Source organism: Talpa europaea (genome assembly GCF_964194135.1).
Source record: "Talpa europaea genome assembly, chromosome: 3".
NCBI lineage: Eukaryota > Metazoa > Chordata > Mammalia > Eulipotyphla > Talpidae > Talpa > Talpa europaea.
Genome location: NC_140069.1, coordinates 144,544,233 through 144,565,805, shown reverse-complemented (window position 1 = coordinate 144,565,805; position 21,573 = coordinate 144,544,233). Strand labels below are relative to the sequence as shown.

Sequence of the window (21,573 nt, the reverse complement as noted above, 5' to 3'; positions counted from 1 at the left end):
GCAAGCAGCCCTGCTAGAAATTCTAGAGGAGTCACCTCTCAGCTTTGTCTGGGGTAAAATTTCTCTGAATGTGAGCATGTAATTTCTCAGTTAAAGAGATTTGCCTGTTTCTGAAGCTTGCAAACAACTGCTCTCCCTGGTGTTTGTGTGAGATACCACAGTCTCTCCACACCATGGGGAGTGCCCATCCCTACTTCTTCTCAGTGGCCCCAAAATGCAACATATTCTGTCTTCACATCATTGTTCTGAGAAACACTGAACATCCAACAAGACAGTCATCGCCCCAAAAGCCAGATGAAGTACTGAGGGTCCCTTCTCTTTCCCTCTGTGGGAAACTGGAAATTTTCTCCTTGTCATGCCAGACTGGGCTAGGGATCAGATGTAGAGCCCAGATAAAATGCTGCAAGTTTGTTTATCCACTTAATGTATCTCTTCTGGGCTCGGTGCTTGTCTGGAGAGCTGCCACCTCCCTGAAGCACCATTGCAATAGCCAAGCTATGGAAACAAGCCATGCGGGCACGGACAGACGAGGGGTTGAGAAGATGTGGTGTGCTTCTGTAATGGAAACTACTCAACAATACGTAAGGCGAACTTTTGCCAGCTCTGACAGCATGGATGGAAATGGATGGGAAAATGCTAAGAAAATGAGTCAGAAGGGGAAAAAATAGTACATGGTTTTACTTAGATGTGGAATATGAACAAACAATACAAAGGGTCAGTCAAAATTAAATGAATAACCCTACATTATCTGACTGCTGAATCAAGGATACCAGAGGGGTAGGAGGAAGCGGACCGAGACCGATGGACTATGGTGGGCACTGCAGGTGCCCTGGTGGCGGTGTGGTGGGCTGCCATACATCAGAATAGGTATGACCCTGTACCGCTGAATCACAGGCAGTGTTGTAAACCAACATTACTGCAATAAAATAAAAAATGATTTCTGCTATTTTCAAAAAGGGAACTCGGCCTATGTATTTTGTCTCCATGGACAAACAATAGCCTGGATGACCATTCTGACATGGTACTGGTGATGCACCTGAGTAATTTTCAATCTTCAGTAATACCTTCTCTTTTTTTGGAAAATTTCTTGAGTTTTATTGCACAAGTAAGCAATCCTTGAGAAAAATCCATTGCATGAAAAATGTACCTCCTTTATGGTGCCCTCTGCTTCTGCACTGCTCTGTTGAAGGCAGCCTTCACTTGAGCATTCCTCAGACTGTAGATGAGGGGGTTCAGCAATGGGTTGAAGAGGGTGTAAAACAGGGAAAGGATTTTCTTCTGCTCATCTCGGTGGCCATTGTCTGGGACCACGTACACCATGATGGCAATGCCAAAGTAGAAGCCAACCACACAGAGGTGGGAGGAGCAGGTGGAGAAGGCCTTTCTGCGGCCCTCCTTTGACTTGATCTTCAGGATGGCCAAAAGGATGCGCATGTAGGAGACCAGCATCAAGGAAAGGGGCCCGACCAAGACAAATGTACCAGAAGAAAGGACAAAAACTTTGTTGATCCAAGTGTCCCCACAGGCCACTTTGAGAACAGCTAGGATTTCACATAGGAAGTTGTTTACTTTCCTGATCCCACAGTAGGGCAATCTCAGAAAGAGAATTAGATTTCCCAAGGCCAGTGAAAACCCACAAGCCCAGGAGGTGATGGCCAGCACCTGGCACAGTCTCCAGCTCATGATGACCGTGTAGAGGAGAGGTTGGCAGATGGCCACGTACCTGTCATAGGACATCACCACCAAAATCAGGCACTCTGTGGAAGCAAAAGCCAAATACAAAAGCATTTGCATAGCGCATGTGACAAAGGAGATCGTTTTTTTGTGTTTCACTAGGTTTTCCAGTAATTTGGGTAAATTGCTAGAGGCATAGGAGATGTCAATGATGGCCAGATGAGAGAGGAAGAAGTACATGGGGGTGTGCAGTCTGACGTCCAGCCAGATGAGCCCCAAGATCATGCCATTTGCCAACAGGTTGGAGACATACAGCAGGGAGAAGACACAGCAGAGAAGCACTTCCATGTCTGCACTGAGCGGGAATCCCACCAGAATGAGTTCTGGGACCCCTGACTGGTTGCCCCCCATCCTTAATGACAGTTGGTTCCAGACTGAAACATGATAAAAAGGCAGAACTGGAGGTCAACGAAAATTGAAGTCTCTTGAATGTTGGTTAGTTAAAGCACAAACATAATGCCAGTTTATCCCTAAAATTTGTACCCTTTTTTTTTAATTTTTAAGATTTTTTTATGGAATTTTAAAGATTCTTTTCTTTTGGTAGTTTTTAAAAAATATTTTATTTTATATAATTCTTATATCTTTTTCATCTTTGCACAATGTATGCATTTTCATTTTTGTTATATTCCCTACGCAATTGCACCCCCCCCTTATTCTGACTCTAGTCCTTCCTTTCCCCGCCCCTCCCTTCCAGTGTGTCTCTGGTTTATAGTTGCTTTTTGATTTTGATTTTTACTTTGTATTGATGAGCCTTTTTCCTGGTCTCTTATTTAGGTTTTCTAAATTCCTGCTATGAGTGAGACCATCCGGTATTTTTCTTTTTCTTTCTGACTTATTTCGCTGAGCATGATCCCTTCCAGCGCCATCCATGTTGCTGCAAATTGCATGTGTTTATCTTTTTGATTGCTGAGTAATATTCCATGGTGTATATGGACCACATCTTCTTGATCCAGTCATCTATTTTTGGGCATTTGGGTTGTTTCCAAAGCTTAACTATTATAAACAGTGCTGCTATAAACTTAGGGGTGCAGATGCTCTTTGGAATTGATGTTTCTGTGTCCTTTGGGTAAATCCCTAGGAGTGGAATTGCTGGATCCTATGGAAGCTCTATGTTTAGTAGGTCCAGAAATCTCCACACAGCTCTCCATAGTGGTTGGACCAGTTTTGCACTCCCACCAGCAGTGCCGGAGAGTTCCTTTTTCTCCACATGCTCGTTGCTAGTATTTTTGTTGTTGCTAGTATTTTTAATATGTGCCATTCTCACTGCTGTAAGAAATTTGTACCCTTTTTTAATGAATAAGGATTTTCACTATCTACTCTTAGAATTCTTATCCAACCAGAAACTGTAATAACACGATTCTCCACTGTAAATACACCATTTTCTGCTTCTCTGCGCTGCCCCACCACACAATCCATCCTCATGTATTTAGCTCCACTAATATGAAATAGTTTTTAAGCCTTTCTTTTCCCTTTCTATTGATACCACAAAGAGTATGGATAAGTTGTTTTGTGTAATGTCCACTTGTAGCTTTGTCCTTGATTGCCGATGTTTTAGATCAGGTTATAAATATTGGTTGGATTGAATAAAGTATTCTTATGCTGTCATTAATGTGCAGATAATGCTTTGTTCCAATATGGTGATACCAGTGTCCATCTCTGGGCTAAGGTGATGAGTCTCAGTCTCCTGTGTTATAAAATCATGGATATATAACATTGAGGTAACTGCTTGCTTCTGTGTTAAGGTGGTGTTCTAGGCTCACCCTGTACATTACCCACTTCTTGTTGGAATCAGTAATTTCTAGAAATGATCAGGTTACTTTTTAGTAGAGACTCATATTTTCACAGCAATAACTGATTTATGTCATTGAATTTTTATAGCTGATATTTTCCCATGATAGTCAAATTTTTAATATCCTTTTTTAATTTGGAGAGCATGTAACTTGGAGCAGTGCACAAATTGTTAAGGGATGATGGATTCTTAAACTTTTTTTGTATAATCCTATTATATCTTTACTCCTGTTTTTTGCAGAGCCAAATTTATTTACTGAATTAACATTAGTATCTTAGAAAATGAGATCAATAATAAGTGGGAGTTTACTTTTAGGTAGAAATCTTATTCTTTAAATTGTATCTTATTCTTTAATTTGAATCTTATTCTTTAAATTGTTTTCTCTTTTTCTATATATTTAGAAATCACTAGTTCTAGGAAAATTTAGACTCATAAAGTTTCAACTGCCAGGTTCATTGCAAGAATAAAGAATAAGGGCCTCCCCAGTGGCACAGTGGTTGAACGCTGGGTTGCGAAGCTGCCCGCAGCCTCTGCAGCACCGGTTTGATCCCCGGCCCCTGAGAGAGGGTCCCACATGGCGCGACAGACCTTTCCTGCCGCCCGCTGCTCCCCTCAGCAGTGTACTGCGTCATTCTGCCTGTTCTGTTCCCGGCTCTGGCTCTGGTGAATTCCCTCGCCCTCCTGTGCTTCTGACTGTACCCAGTGCTTACATAAATAAATAAATAAATCTTAAAAAAAAAGTTCTAAAAAAAAAAGAATAAAGAATAAGCTCATATAAGGCTTTGAAACCAATTTCCAGAGATCTTAAAACAATATGGAATTCAAAAAGACTGAAAAAAGTGAAATGTTGGCAAAAGATATCATTGTCAATAATTTGTGCATTCAGTATTTCATTATCTACCATACATTTATTTTTATATGGGCTTTAAATAATAGAACAATATTGATGTTTCTTTCATTTAGAATTATATCACGTATGTTTTCTATATTAGTATATTTCTTTCCAAAATTTTTCATACACATGTAATATTATATTGAATATTTTAATTGTTTGTATATTATCTTTTAACTAGCCTCTGGGCAATGTACTCCCACACTGATACATTTTAAAAATATTCTTATGATTTTTATTCTTATGATAATTTCATGGACATTGAAATTCTCAGTCAAATTTATCCATCCATCCATCCATCCATCCACCCACCCACCCATTGATCTATCATCTATAACATCATTATCATTAAGCAAACTTGTCCTCTTAACTTTCAGCTTCCATCATACCACCTCTCAGATTTTAAGATTTTAATATAATTTAGACAATCCTGGGATCAATGAACTTCTTTTTTTTTTTTTTTAAAGATTTATTTATTTATTTATACAAGCATTGGGTACAGTCAGAAGCGCGGGAGGGTGAGAGAATTCACCAGAGCCAGAGCGGGGAGCAGAACAGGCAGAAGGACCGAAGTACACTGCTGAGGGGAGCAGCGGGCGGCAGGAGAGGTCTGCGCGCTATGTGGGACCCTCCTCCGGTGGCCGGGGAGCAGCTGGGGATCAAACTGGCTCTGGCAGCTTCCCAACCCAGAGCTCAACCGCTGTGCCACCGGGGAGGCCCTCAATGAACTTCTTTAGTGGGTACTTACTTCATATTAATTACCAAGAAAGAACAAGAACACTTAACGGAAAGTGAGACTTCATAAAAGTTAACAATAATCTGACTACAACGTACGTAGTTTCTTGTTACTGGGTTAAATTTGTCTCTTAGTTCAACGCTGACAACCTTGAGCTATTTAACTTCTGATACAATGGGGCTGATTAAGCTTCAGGACATATTAGCCTAGGTTTCCCCCATCCAGTGTCCAAATAACTCCATGAGAAAGTAGCTTTCATCCAAACACTCACTATTCTGGATTTCCTTCCCAGACATCATCTCACATATTAAGACTAACATTTACAAATATCTCATTAAGCTAAATATCTTTTTTTTTTTTGTAAATTCCAGTTTCTCAACCAAGAGCTACTCCTGTTTCCTAAGTGAACAACATCTGCATGACCTAAGTTCTACACACCCACGACACAGATATGCCTTTCCTCCCTCAGGCATCACAAGCTGAAGACTACTTTAATATATTCAACAAAACAGTTCAGAAATAAATTATTACACATCTGATATTTTTTCACTCATGATCAAACATATTTTCTACAAAGCTTACACATTCCCAGATAATATAAGACAAATATCTAAGACTATGTTGGATATGGTTTCAATTCATACTATTTTACTTGCTTTTAAGAGATGTCAGTAATGAAATTTTTCTGGAAATTACTAGCAGTAGTTACCACTTCCGTGCAGATTCACTCGTTATGGCTTCAGGTACAGCCAACTATGGTCACAAAATATGATTTGCTATAAGACATTGTGTGTGTGTGTGTGTGTGTGAAAGACAGACAGAGAGAGAGAGAGAGAGAGAGAGAGAGAGAGAGAGAGAAAGAACATTCACTTAACATATACTGGAGCATATTCCTACAATTGTTCTTTGTGTTCTTAGTTACTGTTGTTAATCTATTACTGGGCCTTCATCACAGGTGTGTGTGCAGGAAACACTGCACACTTCAGGTCAGCACTACCATGGTTTTAGGCATCACTGGGCATTTGGATCACATCCCTGGTGAGTGGCAGGAGACTCCTGCTGCAAGTCCCCGTGGAGACCGTCGGGTGTAGGTGAGCATGAATTCTGAACAGGCATTGACCAAACTGGAAAATTCACAAGGGTCCTTCAAAACACCAGTGACAGTTACTACCTCACTGTGTGAGCTGAAGGGGGACTAGACAGCCTGCAGCCTGAGGGGTCCTTCCTGGGGGTGTTTTGTGAGCCCACAACCTGTGACTGAGGAAAGGAAGGTGGGCGTCTGCTTGTTCTGTCTAGAACCATTAAAAGTTTAGATACAAGCCACTTACATATAATGCCTTTGTTTTTTGTAAAATGCACAATTTATTTTGGTTGGTTGACATCTAAAAAGCTCTACATACTTAAGGAATGTGGAGTTAAGTACACACCTGCACAACATCGCCATAATCTATGCCATAAACGTCACCACCATCTCCACAAACACCCACCAACAACATGGTCTTTTCTACTAGCAAATTAGAGTAGATGAATATGAAGAGAGCTTTAAGGCACCATTTCAATGCATATCTTAAGCCATAATAACAAAACATTTGCATTCTTACTATGAAGATCTGTGTAATCCTCAAGGTAAAATCAGAGAAAAGGTGATGCTGAAGCTAACTGTAATTTGTGTGAGCTGACTTGACTCCTTTCAGCAGACACAGAAGTCTTGTGGGCAGATGCTGTCACAGCCCTGTCTATGCAGCTTAGAATGTGAGTCTAGATGAGGCAGGCTCCCAACCCCGCTAGTGAAATGTTAAACAGGAACATATGATTCCACATGCCCACACATCAGGTCATATGTGGGCATTAACGACACTCTGTCCACACAGATCTGCAACTATCTTGAGGATTATAAACTTGAAAGAGATACCCCAAGTCACATGAACCAAACAATAAATTATTCCAGTTTCTGAGCTCAGGCTGCTTTATGGTCCCTCTTGATGAACTTCCATCATCACCTTCTATCTATTGATGAGGAAAAAAACTCTACTTCACTAGAGAAATTCACAATCGGACTTGAACATTTATGGTTGATTTCTTATTAATATCTGTGAATAGTCTATGCAATTTAAGAACAGTATTTCTATAGGGTACACTTGAATAATTATGAAGACATGGCCACATTACATTTGTAATGAAAATGGTATCACATAAATGAATTAATGTTTCATATCTGCTTTGAAGTAATACTTATCAGAGAGTTTCAAGGAATTACTTTGTCAAACACTTAGTTTGTAGAAAGAAAGTATCCTAAGAATGGACCGTGAAGCACATGCACAGCATTTTGAACGTCTGTAAAATATCAGCTAAGTAAGGCACCACTTGGAACGGGGTGTCCTTTTTGGATCTGGAATGAACACATTTGAGACACAGTCCTAGATTTCTGTTTCTATAAATATGATTGCTTTTGGAAGGGTTTAAATAAATTAATATTGAATTGACAATATAATTACTTTTTTTCTGCAACTACAGAATGCATATTATAGTTAGTGTAATGGGCAGGTCAGATGTTGATTTTTTGAGCTATTTTAGTGTCTGAAAAGAAACTGTAATCTTAATTTCCACTGCCATCATTTCATAGCACTTAAATATTTTTAAAAATCATAATGAAGATAGATTAAAATTTTTAAATGGTGCAGCACAGAAATAGAAACCTTATGATAGCCCAATTAAATTGTCCTTTTCCCAGAGATAATAATAGCTCAGAATCAAAGACTGGAGTGGTTGGGTATGCTCAGTTCTGCACCATGCACTCCAGTAACCCAACTAGGGAATTTTATGCTATTTCTCCAATTCTCGTCAATTATATTGACACTCATTCTACACTATTTGAGGCAGGACAGATATTTTCAAAAATACAACAACTTCTGAGTCTAATAATTATCAAGATTTTATGACAGCCTAGAAGAGTTTCAATAAATACTTTTGTTACAAACTTACCTCTTCCAGGTCTCAGTAAAAAAAAAAAAAATTTTTTCTTGAAATGGGTAGAAGAATTTCCTTTTTCCAGTAATGGGGGTTTCTCTATTATCTCTGTTAGGCAATAATACAGGGCTCTTCTATTGTCTTAGCCATTTTAGAGCCTTAACCAGAGGAAATGTTTGCATTTGAACCTTCTCACATTTCCAGATTCCTTCTCAAACAATAGAGTTGGGTTCTCTGAACCACCATCATAAACACATTGAAAGTGAAGACAAAAAATGCTGTCAGGAGATCAGATGATCCCTGCCACAGCTCAACAGACAGAAGTTTCCAGATTTGGGGTGGGAGTGGAATCTGCGGTTCTGTTCCATCTACCTCTAACACGAACTCCAGTCGGGAGGGACTCAGCACATATCACCCAGGAATTTTGTTCCTTTCCACGAAGCCTTGTTGGTTTCTGCTGCCACTATACTTACTTCAAGGACCTATCCTGAGAATGAGCTCAGTGCAAATAAATCTTTAGTGTATAATAAGATGTCAGCACTGCTTATTCCCCCAGAATCTATTGACCAATATATGTCTCTTAACAGAGGTGAGGGACATACTCTAACATACTGTAGCAGGCATAAGAGGAGAAATCTAGACTGAGGAGTATTTGCTGCAATTGTTGATGGTTTTGCAACAGATTGTGAAGCTCTAAAGTACATTTCTAGGAGTAAGGGTTAAGAACTGCAATTCCCAGAAGCATAATAAAACACACTTAGCTATATTTTTCTAACTCTGTAAGGTGGCAGGACAAAATCCCTGAAACTTCTCTCTGGAGGAGAGGCAAGCTTTTGCCCATATTCCTGGAGGAATATTCTGGGCCAGAGGCAGGTCACAAGTTGGCATTACTCTGTATCCACACAGATTTTCAAATGTCTCAAGGGTAGGGTCATAAACATGAGAGAGAAATCACAAACTAGAGGTGACAAACCTTTGAGATTATTTCAGTGTTGAGTTTATTCTATACTTTTAAGCTCCTCAGATTTCAATGAGAAGTTGTGGCAGATGTTTAGAGAAGGTTCCCATGAAACCTGTTTGAGCAAACCTGAGAAGAAAGACTCCCCCAAACAGGTGCATATTCTCTGAAGTAGGTCTGATCCTTGGAAATGAGGAAAGGTTATAATTTCCATAAAGATTTACTTGAGTCTCATTGTGTTTAGATACCATGCCAAATTCTTCCCATGAACTATACCTTCATCTAATCAATTTCATTTTCGTGATGTATAGATTCAATGTTAAGTACCTAAGCCAATATTTTTCTGTTTGTGATAAAGGGATCCTTGAGAATTTTTAAAAGTTCCCATAGGTAATTGTACAATAGATTATTTTATAATAATAAACTTTTCACACTTTCTCATTAGGGCCTGAGATCTTTCTGATGGATATGTGCACACTATATTTTAACAGATTGTATGCAGAAACAAATACACAATTCTAGCTATCTTCCAAGACAGTCATTCAAGAATTTTACAAAAATAGTAAACAACAACACTACTGTCTAGTTTTTTTTGTTTGTTTGTTTTAGGGTAGTTTTGTAAATATATATTACATATAACATCATTTTGTATTTTAATTTTTGAATGAATAAGAATAATTTTTACTGTCAAATTTAATTTGTATTTTTCCAGTTTTATTTAGATATTACTGACATACCAATATTGTATTTTTATGTGTACATGATTTCACATATGTATACACCATGAAAATGTACCACAAAGTAACTAACACATCCCTCACTTCACATAGGGAGTGTATGTGTGTGTGTGTGTTAACACTTAAAAGTTACTGTCACAAATTTCCAGTGAATAATACATCATTTTTTAAATAGTATTTTTGTTGCTATGATGCTGGTGTGGTGATGATGTTAATAATCATATATTATAAATGCTAATGCATTATTATTAAACATTGTCACTCACCATGCTGTATATTAGTTCTCCAAAACTTAGTCATCTAATAAGTGAAACTTTGTGCCCTTTGACCACCAAATGCCCAGCTCCCCACCCCTCTCTGCTGTCATCCAGACATCAACTCTGCCCCATCACTTTGACTACAAGTTTTCCTGATGTCTAAACAGAAAATTTCTATTTGGTATGATTTGGTAGATTCACTTTTTGGTTCTGAGGACACTTATTAATTTGTATAGAATATTGGGGGGCATCCCAGACCCTCAACAACTAGGCCTAACTGAACAAATGTACTTGACAAATGTTCCCTTGACCCACCAACCCTTTCTCCCTCTCCTGGGCTTTCCTGTCCTCAGAGACACAACAGAATTGAAATTGGGCCAGCACGTGAGAGGAAGAGCTTCGCACCTCTCCTTCTAAACCAAATTCTGGAATGATTCAGTTCAGTGAGGGAGGCAGTCCACCCCCGAGATGGCCCAAAGCAACCTGTTCTGTGCGAAGCCATTAGCTAAGTTGAGAACGCAGAGGGAAAGCTCTCTTCTGTACATCCCAAATGCACTAAAACCCCAAATCCATATTGAAATAGAATATTAGTGATTAATTTCACACAATTTACAACAAGTTAAACATGTTGCTCAGATGGAAGTCCCTAAGAAAGAGAATCCTTTCAAACTAAAGGAAATGCTTTCACCAGCAGGTGTAGAGAAGCCAGTGTTACTGATTTTACCACCAGAAACGTGTCACAAGTCCACAGGGCTTTGTCCTCCATGAGAGAGAAGCGATTTGGCTCCTTCAAAGTTATCTCACAGCTCTGTAGCCTCCACAATCATTTTAACACAAATTGGCTCAAACACTAAAAACATCAGAAGGAATATTCACCCAAGAGCCTTTACACATGGTTATAATATGCTCAACTTGACATACGGCCACAATCACAACCAGGTGTTCCTATGAAGTCAGACCAATGTCCCAACATCAAAGTTCTGGGACCATTTCTACATTTTCCAGTCAGATTAATTTATTTTAATAAATCATAACTTGAAATGTGTCTGACAATTGCATATTTAAAGATTGGTTTAAAGATTGCCTGCTTTTTTGTCATTCTTGATCAAAGTTTTTCTTTGCAATTATTTCAAAGGGAACTAATAGTTTCTTAATTGTGTATTTCAGCGACGTCACAATTAGTGAGGTAGAAAGCATGTTGCTTAGCAATCTGTTCTCTGTGAAAGTTCTGGTCTTGTGCTCCAGCCTGAGGGACTTCCATCACAAAAGATGGGAATTTGTGTGGCCATCAGCTAAATCATAGTCTAAATATTTTATTGTGGGAAATACACAGAACATAAAATTTTAACATTTTAAAAAAAGTTCTGTGGCAGAAAGTCATTCAGATTGTGTGTAACTATCCCCGGATCCATCTCTAGAAGGTGTTCATCCCAGGAAGCTCTGTACCCAAGAAGTGCAACTCTATATTCTTCCTTCTCCCTGCCACTTGTACCCACAATTTTATTTTATGGCAATGGATTGATTAACCTCAGTAATCTTTTTATTCTCTTATTCTTGTTATCAGTTTGCCAATGTTGTTGAATTTCTCAATTCAACAATTTGAATTCTTTTGCTTTTTCCTTTTTTTATCTATTGATTTTCTATTCTCATTTTTCTCTACTCTTTCATTCTTTTTTTAAATTTTATTTTTATATTCTGTATGCAATTATAATCCCCTTATTTTCACCCCAATCCCTCCTTTCCCTGCCCCCCAACCCCCATATTGTGTCTCTGGTTCATAGTTGTTTGTTGATTTTGATTTTTTCTTTCTTATAGTTATGCTTTTTCCTGGTCCCTTATTTAGGTTTTCTGGATTCCTGCTATGAGTGAGACCATCCGGTATTTTTCTATTTTTCTTTTTCTTTCTGGCTTATTTCGCTGAGCATGATCCCTTCCAGCGCCATCCATGTTGCTGCAAATTGCATGTGTTTATCTTTTTTGATTGCTGAGTAATATTCCATGGTGTATATGGACCACATCTTCTTGTCCAGTCATCTATTTTTGGGCATTTGGGTTGTTTCCAAAGCTTAGCTATTACTCTTTCATTCTTTCCTTCCTTCTTACTAACTTTGGGTTTGCTTTTTTTTTTTTCTGTTTATTTTTGTTCTAGTACATTGCATGTAAAGTGAGATTGTTGATTTGCAATACTTTTTTTTTGTCCAGAGTTAGCTGATGGGAGCTTCCCTCTTAATATTGATTTTCCTGCATCCCATTTTTGTTATGCGTGTTTGTTTTAAGTCTGTTACAGATCATCTATAGTTTCTGTTTTTGAAGCTTGGTAATGGATATATTAATTTGGTTATTTTATTTCTCATTTCTAGAATTTATATGATTATTTCAAAGGCTTATTTTTTAAATCTTTGTGATATTTTCCATTTGCCCATGAATCTTGTTTTTCATTTTTTCAGTTCGCTGTCATCTTTTATTAAATTCATTCAATTGATTATTTTGTATTGTCAGGTAACTCATCACTCTCATCTTCTTTAAGGGTTGTTTCTGCACATTTATTTTGTCCCTTTGATTTGGTCCATCTTTCTTCTTTCTTTGTATGTCTTATGATCTTTTTTTTAAAAAAGATTTATTTATTTATGGATACAAGACCTGGGGTACAGGCCAAAGGTATGGGGAGTGAGAGGATTCACCAGAGACAGAGTGGGGAACAGAACAGACAGAGTGACTAAAACACACTGCTAGGGGAGCAACAGGTGAGACAGCATAGGTCTGCTACACCATGGGGCAGCTCCCTGGCCGGGGATCGAAATGGTGCTGCAGTGGCTCGGACAGCCTCATAGGTTGCATCTTAACCCCTTGTGCCACCAGGGAGGCCATGTCTTATGATCTTGAGTTGATATCTGGGTTTTTGGAAAACAGCTACCTTTCCTAGTCTGTACCAGCTGATTTCAATAAGGGGGAGAATTCAACAACCATTCCTGTTAGTCTCGGGATTTCTTAATGATTTCTGAGGATGCAGTGTCTCTGAATGTGGACGTGTGTTTCCTCAGATAAAGGTTGACAGTCTCTTCTCTGTAGCCTGTCAACAATTGCCCTGCCTGTTGTGTTTGTGAGACACTAAAGTCTCTTCATACTTTCAAAACACTCGAAGTGCTTACTTTCCTTTATTCTTGGTTACCTGACCTGGTGTCTACACTGCCATTCACATCAGCATTATGAGAGGGAAGACAGAAAAATACTCATGATGGATAACGCCCCAAGAGCTGGAATATACACAGGTGGTCCACTCTTCCTATCCCCCCTTGAGTAAGAGCTGGGAGAATTTTCACCTGATTATACAAAGGGGTAAGAAAAAGTATGTAGAAAAAATGATTTTAGTAAGTATGTCGAGAGCACAGGTAAAATGCCTTGAGTTTGTCTACCCACTTACGGTGTCTCTTTGTGGCGTAGAGCTAGTTGGGGATGCTGCAATACGTTAACAAGTCTCTGGTCCTCACGAGGGCACTAGGCACATCTATTTTGGATCAATGAAGGAATGAGAGCTTGGGCTTCCTATTTTGCCATTTTGCTGATGATATTCTTGAATAAATCTCATCCACCAGTAAATGACATTTATGGGAAAATTGACTTGAGTTTTATTGCTCTAGCAAACACAACCTTGAGAAAAATCCACTGGAAGACTCTCCTACTCCCTTTATTCATAGTGCCTCTGCTTCTGCACTGCTCTGTTGAAGGCAGCCTTCACTTGGGCATTCCTCAGACTGTAGATGAGGGGGTTCAGCAATGGGTTGAAGAGGGTGTAAAACAGAGAAAGGATTTTCTTCTGCTCGTCTCGGTGGCCATTGTCTGGGACCACGTACACCATGATGCCTATGCCAAAGTAGAACCCAACTACACAGAGGTGGGAGGAGCAGGTGGAGAAGGCCTTTCTGCGGCCCTCCTTTGACTTGATCTTCAGGATGGTCAAGACGATGTGCATGTAGGAGACCAGCATCAAGGAAAGGGGCCCCACTATGATAAATGCAGCAGAAGAAAGGACAAAAACTTTGTTGATCCAAGTATCCCCACAGGCCACTTTGAGAACAGCTAGGATTTCACATAGGAAGTTGTTTACTTTCCTGATCCCACAGTAGGGCAATCTCAGAAAGAGAATTAGATTTCCCAAGGCCAGTGAAAACCCACAAGCCCAGGAGGTGATGGCCAGCACCGAGCACAGTCTCCAGCTCATGATGACCGTGTAGAGGAGAGGTTGGCAGATGGCCACGTACCTGTCATAGGACATCACCACCAAAATCAGGCACTCTGTGGAAGCAAAAGCCAAATACAAAAGCATCTGCATAGCACATGAGGCTAAGGAGATTGTTTTTTTGTGTTTCACCAGGTTTTCTAGCAGTTTGGGCAAATTGCTGGAAGCATAGGACATGTCAATGACAGCCAGATGAGAGAGGAAGAAGTACATGGGGGTGTGCAGTCTGACATCCAGCCAGATGAGCCCCAAGATCATGCCATTTGCCAACAGGTTGGAGACATACAGCAGGGAGAAGACACAGCAGAGAAGCACTTCCATGTCTGCACTGAGTGGGAATCCCACCAGGATGAGTTCTGGGACCCCTGACTGGTTGTCCCCCATCCTTAATGACAGTTGGTTCTGGACTGAAACATGATAAAAAGGTGGAAATGGAGGTTCAATGAAAATTGAAGTCTCTTGTATGTTGGTTAGAGTAAAGTACAGACATAATGCCAGTTTATCCCTAAAATTTGTACCCTTCTTTTAATGAATAAGGATTTTCACTATCTACTCTTAGAATTCTTATCCAACCAGAAACTGTAATAACACGATTCTCTACTGTAAATACACCATTTTCTGCTTCTCTGCGCTGCCCCACCACACAATCCATCCTCATGTATTTAGCTCCGCTAGTATGAAATAGTTACTAAGCCTTTCTTTTCCCTTTTCTATTGATACCACAAAGAGTATGGATAAGTTGTTTTGTGTAATGTCCACCTGTAGCTTTGTCCTTGATTGCCAATGTTTTAGATCAGGTTATAAATATTGGTTGGATTGAATAAAGTATTCTTATGCTGTCATTAATATGCAGATAATGCTTTGTTCCAATATGATGATACCAGAGTGGATCACTGGGCCAAGGTGATGAATCTCAGCCTCCTGTGTTATAAAATCATGGATATATAACATTGAGGTAACTGTTTGCTTCTGTGTTAAGGTGGTGTTCTAGGCTCACCCTGGACATTTCCCACTTCATGTTGGAATCAGTAATTTCTAGAAATGATCAGGTTACTTTTTAGTAGAGACTCATATTTTCAATGATTTATGTCATTGAATTTTTATAGCTGATATTTTCCCATGATGGTGAAATTTCTAATATCCTTCTTTAATTTGGAAAGCATGTAACTTGGGGCAGTGCGTAAATTATTAAGGCAATGATGGATTCTTAAACCTATTTGTATAATCCTACTACATCTTTATAGTAGATATAGTCTTACAGAGCCGATTTTATTTACTGAGTTAACATTAGTATCTTAGAAAATGAGATCAATAATAAGTGGGAGTTTATTTTAGGAAGAAAGATATTTATAATGCTAGACTCTTATTTTTTAATTGTTTTCTGTTTTTTCTATATATTTATAAATCACTAGTACTAGGCAAATTTAGACTCACAGATTAAATTTCAACTGCCAGGCTCATTGCAAGAATAAAGAATAAGCTCATGTAGGGTTTGAAATCAGGGATCTGGAAAAATGAAAATGAAATGTTGGCCAAAAAAATGAAATGAAAAAAATGAAATGTTGGCAAAAGATAATCATTATCAATAATTTGCACATACAGTATTCTATTATTTACCATATATTTATTTTTATATAGAAACAATTTTAAATAATAGAATATTGATGTTTCTTTCATTTAGAATTATATCACATACGTTTTCTATAATGTATCTCCAAAATTTTTCATAAACACATAATATTATATTGAATATTTTAATTGATTAAATATATTATCTTTTAGCTAGCTTCTGGACAATGTAATGCCACATTGATACATTTAAACATATGCTTTTACATATATTTTGTTTTATTCTTATGATTATTTCATGGACATGGAAATTCTCCGTTAAATCTGTGTATCCATCTATCCAGCCAGCCATCCATCTACCCATTTATCATCTATAACATCATTATCATTACCATCTTTTTATCCATCTAGAAATGAAATTAAAAAATATAGAAACACATGGGGGAAAGAATCTGCATTTTCACAACCACAAGTGTAATCTCAAGTTCTCCTTCCCTGTGAACTTGTCCTCTTAACCTTCAGGTTCTATGTTACTGCTGCTAAGGTTTTAATACAATTTAGTTGATCCTGAGGTTCAATGAACTTCTTTGGGTTGGTACTTATTTCATAGTAATTACTGAGAAAGAACAAGAACACCTATGGTAAATGCGACTTCATAAAACTTAAGAATAATCTGACTACAACATATGCAGTTTCTTATTACTGGTTTAAATCGGTCCTTTAGTACAACTCTTACTCCCGTGAGCTATTTACCCTCTGATCTAAGGGGGCTGACTAAGCTTCAGGGCATATTAGCCTAGGTTTCCACTATGCAGTGTCCGAATAACTCCATGGGGAAGTAGTTTTCATCCAAACACTCACTATCCTGGATTTCCTTTCTAGGTATCTTTTCACATATTAAGACTAACATATACAAATATCTCACTAAGCTAAATGTCTGGTTTTCTTATAAATTCCAGTTTGTCATCCAAGAGCTACTCCTGTTTCCTAGGTGAACAACATCTGTATGACCTAAGTTCTACACACCCACTAAACAGACATGCCTTTCCTCCCTCAGGCATCACAAGCTGAAGACTACTTTAATATATTCAATAAAACAGTTCAGAAATAAATTATTACACATCTGATTTTGTTTACTCATAATCAAAACATATTTTCTATAAAGCTTACACATTCCCAGATAATATAAGACAAATATCTAAGATCTATGATGGATATGGTTTCAATTCATACTATTTTACTTGCTTTTCAGCTCAAAAGAGATGTCAGTAATGGAATTTTTCTGGAAATTACTAGCAGTAATTTCCGTGCAGATTCACTCGTTATGGCTTCAGGTATGGTCACAAAATATGATTTGCTGTAAGACAGTGTGTGTGTGTTTGTGTGTGTGTGTGTGTGTGTGAGAGAGAGAGAGAGAGACAGAGAGAGAGAGAGAAAACATTCACTTAACATTTACTAGAGCATATTCCTACAATTGTTCTTTGTGTTCTTAGTTACTGTTGTTAATCTATTACTGGGCCTTCATCACAGGTGTGTGTGCAGGAAACACTGCACACTTCAGGTCAGCACTACCATGGTTTTAGGCATCACTGGGCATTTGGATCACATCCCTGGTGAGTGGCAGGAGACTCCTGCTGCAGGTCCCCGTGGAGACCGTCGGGTGTAGGTGAGCATGAATTCTGAACAGGTATTGACCAAACTGGAAAATGCACACGGGTCCTTCAAAACACCAGTGTGCTCACACAGGGCAGTCACTACCTCACTGTGTGAGCTGAAGGGGGACTAGACAGCAGGGAGCCTGAGGGGTCCTTCCCGGGGGTGTTTTGTGAGCCCACAACCTGTGACTGAGGAAAGGAAGGTGGGCGTCTGCTTGTTCCTGTCTAGAACTATTAAAAGTTTAGATACAAGCAACTTACATATAATGCCTTTGTTTTTTGTAAAATGCACAATTTATTTTGGTTGGTTGACATCTAAAAAGCTCTACATACTTAAGGAATGTGGAGTTAAGTACACACCTGCGTAACATCGCCATAGTCTATGTCATAAATGTCACCACCATCTCGACAAACACACACCAACAACATGATCTTTTCTACTAGCAAATTAGAGTAGATGAATATGAGGAGGGCTTTGAGGCACCATTTAATGCATACTTTAAGCCATTATTACAAAACATTTACATTCTCACTATGAAGATCTATGTTATCCCAAGATAAAATCAGAGACAAAGTGGGGCTGAAGCCAATTGTCATTGGTGTGAGCTGACGTGACTCCTTTCAGCAGACATATAAGTGTCGTGAGGGATGCTGTGACAGCCCTGTCTATAAGCTTAGTATGTGAGTCTAGATGAGGCAGTCTTCCAACCCCGCTAGTGAAATGTTAAGCAGGAACATATGATTTCACATGCACACACGTCAGGTCACATGTGGGCATTAATGGCAAACTGTCCACACAGATCTGCAAATATCTCAAGGATTATAACTTGAAAGAGATACCCCAAGTCACATGAAACAAACTATAAATTATCCAGTCTCTCTCGGTAAACAGCCAAATCACCTTCTTTCTTTAGCAAGACAAAAATTCTATTTTACCAGAGAAATTTCATTTGGACAGCTTTAGTTGAGATCTTATTAATATCTGTGAATAGTCTATGTAACTTAAGAGCAGTATTTCTATAGGGTATACTTGAATAATTATGAAGATATGGCCACATTACATTTGTAGTGAAAATGGTATCACATAAATAAATTAATGTTTCATATCTGCTTTGAAGTAATACTCATCAGAGAGTTTCAAGGAATTACTTTGTCAAACACTTAGTTTATAGAAAGAAAGTATCCTAAGAATGGGCCTTGAACCACATGCACAGCATTTTGAATGTCTGTAAAATATCAGCTAAGTAAGGCACCACTTGGAAGGCAGTGTCCCTTTTGGATCTTGGGATGAACACATTTGACACACAGTCCTAGATTCCTGTTTCTAGAAATATGATTGCTTTTGGAAGGGTTTAAATAAATTAATATTGAATTGACAATATAATTACTTTTTTTCTGCAACTACAGAATGCAATTGAGTTTGTGTAATGGGCAGGTCAGATGTTGATTTTCTGAGCTATTTTAGTGTCTGAAAAAGAAACTGTAATCTTAATTTCCATTGCCATCATTTCATAGCACTTAAATATTTTTAAAAACCGTAATAAAGATATATTAAAATTTTTAAGTAGTGCAGCACAGAAATAGAAACCTTATGATAGCCCAATTAAATTGTCCTTTTCCCAGAGATAATAATAGCTCAGAATCAAAGACTGGAGTGGTTGGGTATGCTCAATTCTGCACCATGCACTCCAGTAACCCAACTAGGGAATTTTATGCTATTTCTCCAACTCTCATCAATTATATTGACACTCATTCTACACTATTTGAGGCAGGACAGATATTTTCAAAAATACAACAACTTCTGAGTCTAATAATTATCAAGATTTTATGACAGCCTAGACGAGTTTCAATAAATAATTTTGTTACAACTTACCTCTCCACCGTCGCAGTAAAAAATAAAAGATTTTCTTGAAATGGGCAGAGGAATTTCCTTTTTTAGTAATGGGGGTTTCTCTATTATCTCTGCTAGGCAATAATACAGGACTCTTCTATTGTCTTAGACATTTTAGAGCTTTATCCAGAGAAAATGTTTGCATTTGAACCTCCCACATTTCCAGATTCCTTCTCAAACAATGGAGTTGGGTTCTCTGAACCACCATCATAAACACATTAGAAGTGAAGACAAAAAATGCTGTCAGGAGATCAGATGATCCCTGCCACAGCTCAACGGACAGAAATTTCCAGATTTGGGGTGGGAGTGGAATCTGGGGTTCTGTTCCATCTACCTCTAACATGAACTCCAGTCGGGAGGGACTCAGCACATATCACCCAGGAATTTCATTCCTCTCCACGAAGCCTTGTTGGTTTCTGCTGCCACCATATTTACTTCAAGGACCTATCCTGAGAATGAGCTCAGTGCAAATAAATCTTTAGTGTATAATAAGATGTCAGCACTGCTTATTCCCCCAGAATCTATTTTGACCAATATATATCTCTTCAGAGGTGAGGGACATACTCTAAGATACTGCAGCAGGCATCAGAGGAGAAATCTAGACTGAGGAGTATTTGCTGCAATTGCTGATGGTTTTGCAAGAGATTGTGAAGCTCTAAAGTACATTTCTAAGAGTAAGGGTTAAGAACTGCAATTCCCAGAAAGATAATAAAACACACTTAGCTATATTTTTCTAGCTCTCTGTAAGGTGGGAGGACAAGAGTCCCTGAAACTTCTCTCTGGAGGAGAGGAAAGCTTTTGTCCATATTCCTGGAGGAATATTCTGAGCCAGAGGCAGGTCACAAGTTGGCATTACTCTGTATCCACACAGATTTTCAAATGTCTCAAGGGTAGGGTCATAAACATGAGAGAGAAATCACAAACTAGAGGTGACAAATCTTTGAGATTATTTCAGTGTTGAGTTATTTCTATGTGTTAGGCTCATTTCTATGAGAAGCTGTGGCTCTTAGATGTTTAGAGAAGGTTCCCATGAAACCTGTTTGAACAAACCTAAGAAGAAAGACTCCCCCAAACAGGTGCATATTCCTGAAGAGGGTGTGATCCATGCAAATGAGGAAAGGTTATAATTTCCATAAAGATTTACTTGGGCCTCATTGTGTTTAGATACCATGCCAAATTCTTCCCATGAACTATATCTTCATCTAATCAATTTCATTTTTGTGATACATAGATTCACTGTTAAGTACCTAAGCCAATATTTTTCTCTTTGTGATAAAGGGATCCTTGAGAATTTTTAAAAGTTCCCATATTGTACAATAGATTGTTTTATAATAATAAACTTTTCACACTTTCTCATTAGGGTCTGATAGCTTTCTGATAGATAAGTGCACACTGTATTTTAACAGATTGTATGCAGAAACAAATACAAAATCTAGCTATCTTCCAAGACAGTCATTCAAGAATTTTACAAAACATAGTAAACAATGCTGCTGTTTAGTTTTTTTGGTTGTTTTAGGGTAGTTTTGTAAACATATTATATATAATATCATTGTATATTTTTATTTTTGAATGAATAAAAATAATCTTTACTGTTCAAATTTAATTTGTTTTTTTTCCAGCCTTATTTGGATATTACTGACATAGACCAATATTGTATTTTTATATATACAACATGATTTCACATATGTATACACCATGAAAATGTACCACAATCACAGTCAAAGTCACTAACACATCCATCACTTCACACAGTGTGTGTGTGTGTGTGTGTGTGTGGAGGGGGGAGTAATATTTAAAAATTACTGTCACAAATTTCCAGTGAATAATACATCACTTTTTAAAAAGTATTTTTGTTGCTATGATGCTGGTATGGTGATGATGTTTATAATCATATATTATAAATGCTAATACATTATTATTAAACAATGTCACTCACCATACTGTATATTAGTTCTCCAAAACTCAGTCATCTAATAAGTGAAACTTTGTGCCCTTTGACCACCAAATGCCCAGCTCCCCACCCCTCTCTGCTGTCATCCAGACATCGACTCTGCCCCATCAATTTTACTGCATGTTTTCCTGATATCTAAACAGAAAATTTCTATTTGGTATGATTTGGTAGATTTACTTTTTTGGTTCTGAGGACCAAAT

The 21,573-nt window shown here is 38.1% G+C and overlaps 2 protein-coding genes across 2 annotated transcripts; both read right to left on the bottom strand.

The window, feature by feature from the left end:
• Positions 1–1,152: 1,152 nt before the first annotated feature.
• Positions 1,153–2,422, bottom strand: LOC311168994 (olfactory receptor 2A2-like; the record flags this gene model as incomplete). Its single annotated transcript, XM_084230696.1, has 1 exon — positions 1,153–2,422. Exon 1 carries the CDS (start codon positions 2,083–2,085, stop codon positions 1,153–1,155), a length of 933 nt encoding a protein of 310 aa, XP_084086822.1. The 5' UTR covers positions 2,086–2,422.
• Positions 2,423–13,755: 11,333 nt separating this feature from the next.
• Positions 13,756–14,691, bottom strand: LOC311168993 (olfactory receptor 2A2-like; the record flags this gene model as incomplete). Its single annotated transcript, XM_084230695.1, has 1 exon — positions 13,756–14,691. The coding sequence occupies one exon, from the start codon at positions 14,689–14,691 to the stop codon at positions 13,756–13,758; it is 936 nt and encodes a 311-aa protein (XP_084086821.1).
• Positions 14,692–21,573: the final 6,882 nt, after the last annotated feature.